Source organism: Sinocyclocheilus grahami, unplaced genomic scaffold, assembly GCF_001515645.1.
Source record: "Sinocyclocheilus grahami isolate Dianchi unplaced genomic scaffold, SAMN03320097.WGS_v1.1 scaffold183.1, whole genome shotgun sequence".
NCBI lineage: Eukaryota > Metazoa > Chordata > Actinopteri > Cypriniformes > Cyprinidae > Sinocyclocheilus > Sinocyclocheilus grahami.
The window spans coordinates 795796-804555 of NW_015505362.1; the positions used below are offsets into that span (position 1 = coordinate 795796).

Sequence of the window (8760 nt, forward strand, 5' to 3'; positions counted from 1 at the left end):
TTGCCATATTACATTCAAAAATAAACAATTCGAGATGGGGAAAAGCTTTATAAGAAATTAAATGTGTTAATTTTATTATTATTATTATTATTATTATTATTAATTGAGCATTTGAAGATGATATATATCTTATATATATATAAGATATATTTCACAGCATATGAAAAGCAAAGTTAAAATCAAATATATGAATAAAAATCGGGTGTCCTACACTCTTAAAAATAAAGGTGCTTCACGATGCCGTAGAAGAACCTTTTTGTCTAAATGGTTCCATAAAGAACCTTTAACATCTGAAGAACCTTTCTGTTTCACAAAAGGTTCTTTGGGGTGAAAGAAGGTTCTTCAGATTACAAAAACGTAAGAAAGAGATGGTTCTTTAAAGAACCTTTGACTGAATGGTTCTTTGTGGAACCAAAAATGGTTCTTCTATGGCATCGCTTGAAGAACCTTTTGAAGCACCTTTATTTTTAAGAGTGTATTTTATTGATAAGAGTCACTTTGGTTTACAGTAGTTAACATGGAATGGACAAGCTAACCACAACCAAGATTGTGAAAGTAGAGGGGGGATCTGGAGGATCTGGAAAAGGTGAGTGTGTAAAAATAATTAAATAAGAACTAATTCATTAATTTAGCACAACTAGTAAAACTGGATCTTGTGCATATAATTTCAATTAATTTGTCCCTTAACCCGAATGATTTAAAAAAAAAAAAAAAAAAATCAATCATTTTTTCCCTCACCCCCAAAAAATTAAAAAAAAAAAAAAAAAAACAGAAATCCAGAAACACACAGAAACTGTAACAACCACAAGACTGACATCTCTACCCCCAAGTAGGTTTAAATGTCCTTTCTGAAATAACTACACTTCATTAAAAACTATTAGTGCTGTTCTCTAATTTGAAAAACTGTGCAATCTCCTTCCCTGCTGAATGTTACTTGATGTCTCCCCACTAGAGGGCAAGAGCAGCTCAGTGAGCAGCCAACAGGTACTGACCTCCATAGTGAACAGCTCAGGCTCTGGAGGAGCTGTTCTGGTGGAGAAGATCACCCAGAGCAGTGCTGAAGGAGGCGCTGCCCAAAGTTATGTCATATCCTGTGAGTCCAGAAATCATCCAGCATTAACCGGCTATTTATTAGATATAGAGGACATTTCTGAAATTAAGACATGCATATATTTAGGAATATTTATTGAAAATTCATGAAAGGAGCAGTACATTTTATTATTAATTCACAAAGCTGTTGGTCAGCCGGTGCAATACATATACTGGAATATAGCAGAAAGATGTATTTTCCAATTTTTGAAGTTGATCAATACTTCTCTCTTCTCTCCAGCCTCCTCGTCTGGACGTTCAGCCAGCAGCAGTTCAGGAGCAGGATCTGTGATTGGTGGATTCGAAGAAAAATCTCGTGAAATCAGTGTAACTGGACCGATCAGTAGCTCTACGGTTAAAAGCTCTAGTTCTACAGTTAAAAGCTCTAGCAGCGTCTCTACCTCCAACACAACAGTTGGCGGTTCCTCAGCAACAGGTGGAGATCTTTCCTCTGGATACGGGTGCAGCTCCTCCTCTGAGTTTGCATCTGGTTCCTCAGGCAGTATGAATATATCCAGAGGTGGAGCTGGCTCCTCTGCAGTCATGTCTGCCGGAGGAACTTCCAGCTTCATGACTGTGACCAAGTTCAGCTCCTCGTCCCCCAGCGGGACACGGAAGGGTTTGAGTTACAGCACAGTTCCTGCAGAGAGGAAGACCAGTCTGAGCTTTCACACTGGAGGATATGATGGTAAATCTTTAGAGATCATGACCCTTTTGGATTGATTTCAAAAGAGAGGAATTTCACACTGTATGTTTAATTATTGATATTAGGTTAAATATGCAATATTAATCAGATTTAATAAACAGTATGTGTGTAATTTATATTTACCCAGGGAGCTCCAGTGGCAATTCTTCCCCTGAATACATTAAGAAAGAATACGGTACGTCCATTTTGTATTTTGTTTCGGGACTGTTCTGAATTTCAGGGGAAAATTCATTTGTAATTTGTAGTATGCGTGAAAGAAATGTATCATTAATCAGCACATTTTACAAAACCCACGACGAACTCGCGAGTGCAATTTTTGACCTCTGTTTACTGTTTTCGATTGGGTCCGCCTCTTTTAAAAATGTTGCTAATAGTCTTTTAGATGCATCACACGTGAAACGTGATTCGCTACCTGCAGGTATTGTGTATTGAGGGGCGGGACATGCTCGTTCTTGGGACCATTTGATTGGACAGAAATGTGCGCAGAATAAGCTATCAAATCGAAGTGATACACGGTTATAGTAGTTATGTTTTGACAACGATCAAAAAATGTATTTTGTTTGCGAAAGTGTGTTTACGTCAGTCAAAAATGAGCACCGAAACATTTGTAAAAAACTAGCAAAACAAATGTTGAAGTATATATGCATTTTACATATATATATACATATATGTAAAAATGTACTTTTAAGATCATGCAACGCTGAACGTGTGCTGTTGTATGTTTTTTCTTTTCTTTTTTTAAATTATTCATGGGGTCTGAACTCTCCAATTAATATGAATCTTCTTCTTTCATCCGTGAAAGCCTACTTGTGTTTCACAAAATTCAGCTTTAATGTTGTTTTATTTATTTACAGTTTCTACAAGTGTTGCCACTAGAGGACGCACTCAAACACGAGGTATTTCTGATACATAATGCGTAGTTTCACAAACTTCCCAACAATCATAAATTACAATTTGCATCTTAATGTTATCCTTTTCTTTTTTCAGAAAGCGAGATCAGAGCCAGATTGCAGAGTGCCTCACCCTCCACTAGATGTCAGTGTTACTCACGTTCAGTCAAAAGTCTATTATGTTTTAATTTACTAAACGGCTTCACCATGCAAATAATTTGAAATTGCATGTACAGTTTTTTTGTTATTTCATCTTTTAAATTATATATGGATTGTTATGGTATATATGTTGCATATATGATATGTGTTATATTAAGCTATTTTTGAATTTGAATGTTACAATCAATAGTTAATGTGGTGTGGCCCTGAGTTTCAGAAAATGATCTATAGTTTCATATATTTAGGGACAGAGCTGGATGATGTGAAGAGATTACTGAAGGGAAGTCGCTCCGGGAGCATCAGTCCACCGCGCTCTCCCACCAACACTCTACCTATCCCCAAAAAAGCCAGTGTGGACACCCGTCATGAGAGCCAGTCGGGTAACACTCACTCACAAGCACAGAGATGCCTGTGATACACAGCACAGCCAGCCCTTATACATACACTAATATATATCTTTCAGGTTGTGACGGCACAGTCCTGGATGCAGGATTCAGCACATATTACACCAACCCAAACAATCTCAGTTACACCACACTGCAACAACCATCATCACCCACAGGTTACACAGAGACAATGTGTTTGTGTGCCTGTATTTCGAAAGGATTAACATACTAAAAAGATACATGTGAGAGTGAGAGAGTGTAACTGATCATATGTTGTTTTAGGTGGCATGCAGAATAATCTGACCCTCAGCTCATCTGCCCTCAGTAGTGCAGGTCTGTACATTCGCACTCCACTATACCAAATTTTGATGAACAAGACTCCAGTTTTGAGCTCTGGTTAAATCTTAAAATGCCCAAAGCCTCATAAAACTGATAAAGTACCTTTCCAATGGTCCCATTAAGAAAATGCTATTTCCGAATGTTCTCTGAAAGTGTAAAAAGTTTTTGAAATGTTTTAAAAACAAACAATAAGGGAACGTTCGTTTTTAAATTGTTGGAATGCTACTTTTGATTGTTCTCTGAATGTTCTGAAACAAGTAGGAAAAAAATAGACAAATGTTCAAACGTTCCATGAACGATGTATAAACAACATTTTTGTGTTTTGAGAATGTTATTAACAGACAATTTTGAACAAGCGCTCTATTAACGTGATTGGAAGAACGCTTGTTCATAACTTTGAGAGAACGTTAGCAGAATGTTCCATGTTAACTGGTCTTATGCTGATGCTGCCCTCTGTGTTTCTGTTTTTCTCAGTATATGGGATGCATAATAACCTGTCAACATCTGGTGGTGCTCTCATGGTTAATGGAATCAGTGCTGGCCAAGGTAAACTCAACCTTGTCTCTATATAAAAACTTGAACAAACTGATGCAGTGCATGCAAATAACTACAGTAAGAGATTCATTATGTCTGTTCGTACTTCCAGTGTATGGGGCACTGAAGAATGTTGGCAGCGCTGGATTGGCCACCACTGTTACCAGTAAAAAATAATTTGACTTAAAAATGTGTAAGATTAAAACATTGCAGTATTACCAAATGAAAATTTGTTCTTATTTGTGTCACATTCACAGCTGTTCCCAGCAGCCCTATCACCGCTGATGATGTGTTTGTGAAAGATGGCAAGTTTATTGGGATTGGAAAAGAAAATGTAGCCGCTAAGAAAGAGACTGAGCGACTGATCATGTCCAAAAACACTGGCAAACAGTTCATCACTTCCACCACCAGTGCTGGAGCAGGTAGAGAGCAGAAACTAGATATTCTATGCCATATTTTTTTATTTTATTTATTTATTTTTGTAGCTTAATGTACAGTTGAAATAGTAATTTAATTAGTTAAAAATCTAGTTGTTCCAGTTGAACTGGGTAAAACAGTTAAATACTGTATACACTACATTTGGAAAAGTTTTTAAAAGAAATTAATACTTTACTTCAGCAAGAACCTATTAATTCGATCAAAAGTTACAGTAAAAAAAATTATATTGTCACATATATTGTTACATTTATATTATTGTTATTGTTTTTCTATTGTGAATAAATATTGCTCTTTTAAAATATCTATTCATGAAAGAATTCAGAAAAAGTGGTTTCCACAAAAATATCCTGATAATAATGTGTCTTGAGCAGCAAATCAGACAACATTGTACTATGAAGGATCATGTGACACTGAAGACTTATTTTAAATTGTAATAATAATATTACTGTATTTTTTAAATCAAATAAATACAGCCTTTGTAAGCAAGAGACTTCATTTAAACACATTAAAAGATCTTACCCACCCCAAATGTTTGAACAATAATTGTTAAAATCAAAATGAGTACGTTATGATTAGTGTATGATGTTTATATTACATATTGTTGTTTTTTTATATATCACTTAATTTTTTTTTTGTAGAAATGTATTTGTGACAGTAAGTTCTTATATAACAGATTCTGAAGATTCACTCAAGAGGGAGAAAAAGATGATCTCCAGCACAACTGAATCCACGATGACTGGTACATTCAGATAAAGTCACTTACTGTGTATTATCTAATTAATAATCAAATCTTCCCTTAGATGACATGCAATAAAACCATCATTTATGTGCTTTCAGCTTCCAGAGCCTCAACGAAAGACAAGGCAACCTACGCAGGTGAATGTCCTAAAGAAATGCAAATATTACAAAAACTGTCATACACATCAGTTCATTCAGCAATGATGGCCTGTTGGATCTGGTGTTTGTTCATAGTCTCATATTCTAACGTTACAACAGAGATCCGTAAAGATGAGTCTGACAGTGCAGGACTAGGATTCTGTTCCTGCTGCTCGTGGTGGAAGTGGCTTCTGGCACTGATTTTAGGTCTTCTCCTTCTACTGGGACTCCTCTGTGGTCTCATCGCACTGGGTACATTATGTCTCATGATATTATTTTAGACCAACTGATATAGCTTGTACTTTCAAAATTAACATTTCTCTGTCTAGGTGAGGAGGTCCGGAAGCTAAAGGCTCGTGTGGACGCTATTGATGGTGGGGAAAGCGCAGTCTCTGCTCGAATCAGTCGTTTGTCTGCCTCCTCGGCTGTGAACGTCATTGATCCACTGGAGTCTTCATACGCTGAGCGCATCCCTGGCGTCCGTGCCGATAACACTATAAACCTGGGTTCAGCATCTGCTGCACAAGACCCTGTGGTTCTGCAGAAGACCATCCAACAGATCCTCAGATCCGAACTTCAGTCAGACACCGTCAGAGGTGTTTACCATTTATTCATGCTAAACATATGATAGAGTTATCTAAACATTTATACATTTTTATGATTTCATTATAGCTTCACTGGCAACTTCACTTAAGGGTGAGCGAGGAGAGCCTGGGCCTAAAGGTAACACTTACAGATAAATACATTAGATAAACCTGGAGAAATACTGAGTGAAAATGAGTGAATGCATTTTTACTCATACATACATTTTACTCATACTCATGTCATTCTAGGTGACCAAGGACCTCCTGGAGTGATAGGTATTCATAAAAATATCACACCGAGCTGTCAGATTCAAAATTATGTGAGATTCATAAACAAAAACATGCATAATATTGCAACAGTATCATATAATATCACAAATATATTACAGTATCACAATTGTATCACAGTGATATTAGAAATATATTATAATATAAATGTATTAGAATTATATCACAAATATCACGTCACACATTATCACAACAGTGTCACATATAAAAATGTATCAATTATATCACAAATCTATCACAATCATGTTGCATCACAACAGCATCACAAATATATCACAATATCACAGCAATATCACAAATGAATCAGTTATATCACAAATGTATCACAATGATATCACAATGTCACTCATTAGTGCAACAGCATCACATAATATCACAAAGATATTACAATATCATAAATGGATCACAAATATACCACAAATAAATTGTAATATCATAAATGTATTAGACTTATTACAAATATCACAATGTCACAAATATATCACAATAATGTCACACATTCACAACAGCATCACATAACACCACAAATATACCACAATATCACAGCAATATCACAAATGTATTAGTTATATCACAAATGTATCACAAATATATCATAATGTCACAAATGTTTTACAATTATATTGTGACAATGTCACACGTTACAAGTGTCACATAATTATATCACAAATCTATCACAATAATATCACATCATCACATCATCATCACAAATATATCACAATATCACAGCAATATCACAAATGTATTAGTTATAAATATATTACAAATGTATCACAATTATATCACAAATATCACAATGTCACTTTATCACACAACTGTGTCACATAATATCATAAATATATCACTATAATGGCACATTATCACAACAATATCGTAATATCAGAAATGTAGCACAAATATATCACAATTATGCCTCATCACAATAGTACCACACATCACAAATATCACAGCAATATCACGTATGTATCAGCTATATCACAAATATATCCAATATATTAAGAAATATCATGAAAATGTTACAATAATATTACAAATAATTTTACAGGTGATATAGGGTTTCCTGGAATTACAGGTAATAATTTTTTTTATATCACAAAACATAACAATCCTTTACACTGACTGTATACTGTACACATACCTAAATATATGAATAAAGAATATAGATTTGATATGCACTTATAAGAAAAGCCTAAATTAATAAACTGAATTAATGAATGGCATCTTTTTAGGTCCTCCTGGTCTCATTGGTCATCCTGGACAGGAAGGTCCTCGGGGACCGAAAGGAATTGCAGGTATGAGGCAGAGACACTGAACTTCTACCTGTTGATTGTTTCCATTACAGTTGAAGACAGATTTTGTGATGCTGACATGTGACAAAGATGATTCAGGTCTAAAACATCTGCCTGTGTGTATTATTCACAGGTGAATCAGGAAATGACGGTTTACCTGGGCTGAGGGGTCGAGAGGGGCCAGCGGGTCACAGAGGAGAACCGGGACCCCCAGGATTTGGAGAGAAAGGAGAGAAAGGTGATACCATTTTCATGATTATTGCTACTGTTTTGTTATAAATGTTTATACAGAAGCCGTTTAATAAGATTAAAAAGTGGCTTTCTAATTGCTCTGTGTTTGCTCCTCAGGTTCATCCGGCGATGTTGGTGCACCTGGGCTAGCAGGACCACCAGGCCCTGTGGGACCCAAAGGTAAGACCATCTGCTCAGAGACAAAGAGAAAAACAAGCAGAAGAACATCAGTACAGTATGTAAAATTATTCTGGTAGCAGACAAATAGATACATACAGGATTATTTTTAAGATAGACCTAAATTTGGGGGTAAACGTGTTTTGTCGCTGCAGGTGATGCAGGTGCACAAGGCATACCAGGTCTTCAAGGAGCTCCTGGACCCCAAGGCTTCCGTGGAGATTCTGGTGATCCTGGACCCAAGGGTAAATGTACATTTTCTTAACATTTTCCCTTTTGAGAATTTCATGTGAACTATTTTTTTTTCATCATTTTTTATATTTTTTAGGTGACAAAGGACCTGCTGGGCCACTTGGGGTCAAAGGTCAGTAGAAGCCAGAGATACATAGGGTATTGCAGTAAAGCTGTTTTTCATGTACTTAAGTTTTTATGCTGATGATTACGATTACATTGTCTTTATTACTAAATAAGGCGATCAGGGAGAGAGAGGACCACGTGGTGCCACTGGTGAGTTATCTTACTTACAACTATATATATATATATATAGTGGTGTGAAAAATTGTTGGCCCCCTTCCTGATTTTTTATTTTTTTGCGTGTTTGTCACACTTTAATGTTTCAGATCATCAAACAAATTTAAATATTAGTAAAAGATAACACAAGTGAACACAACATGCAGTTTTTAAATGAAGGTTTTTATTATTAAGGGAAAACAAAATCCAAAACTACATGGCCCTGTGTGAAAAAATGTTTGCCCCCTAAACCTAATAACTGGT

General features: G+C 35.8%; 1 protein-coding gene across 1 annotated transcript in view; it reads left to right on the forward strand.

Annotated features, from left to right (window-relative positions):
- Positions 1 to 522: 522 nt before the first annotated feature.
- The window catches only part of LOC107594448 (collagen alpha-1(XVII) chain-like), a 22015-nt gene continuing 13777 nt past the window's right edge, over positions 523 to 8760 (forward strand). Inside the window, exons 1-26 of the mRNA XM_016284502.1 lie at positions 523 to 586; positions 773 to 829; positions 953 to 1093; positions 1331 to 1777; positions 1923 to 1965; positions 2657 to 2691; positions 2783 to 2830; positions 3090 to 3224; positions 3308 to 3406; positions 3513 to 3563; positions 4044 to 4115; positions 4216 to 4269; positions 4361 to 4525; positions 5215 to 5280; positions 5379 to 5417; positions 5538 to 5669; positions 5747 to 6013; positions 6090 to 6140; positions 6251 to 6277; positions 7335 to 7361; positions 7519 to 7581; positions 7712 to 7816; positions 7927 to 7989; positions 8142 to 8231; positions 8315 to 8350; positions 8458 to 8493. Of these exons, the coding sequence (XP_016139988.1) occupies positions 523 to 586; positions 773 to 829; positions 953 to 1093; positions 1331 to 1777; positions 1923 to 1965; positions 2657 to 2691; positions 2783 to 2830; positions 3090 to 3224; positions 3308 to 3406; positions 3513 to 3563; positions 4044 to 4115; positions 4216 to 4269; positions 4361 to 4525; positions 5215 to 5280; positions 5379 to 5417; positions 5538 to 5669; positions 5747 to 6013; positions 6090 to 6140; positions 6251 to 6277; positions 7335 to 7361; positions 7519 to 7581; positions 7712 to 7816; positions 7927 to 7989; positions 8142 to 8231; positions 8315 to 8350; positions 8458 to 8493 (2413 nt within the window). The remainder of the gene's footprint in view (positions 587 to 772; positions 830 to 952; positions 1094 to 1330; positions 1778 to 1922; positions 1966 to 2656; positions 2692 to 2782; positions 2831 to 3089; positions 3225 to 3307; positions 3407 to 3512; positions 3564 to 4043; positions 4116 to 4215; positions 4270 to 4360; positions 4526 to 5214; positions 5281 to 5378; positions 5418 to 5537; positions 5670 to 5746; positions 6014 to 6089; positions 6141 to 6250; positions 6278 to 7334; positions 7362 to 7518; positions 7582 to 7711; positions 7817 to 7926; positions 7990 to 8141; positions 8232 to 8314; positions 8351 to 8457; positions 8494 to 8760) is intronic.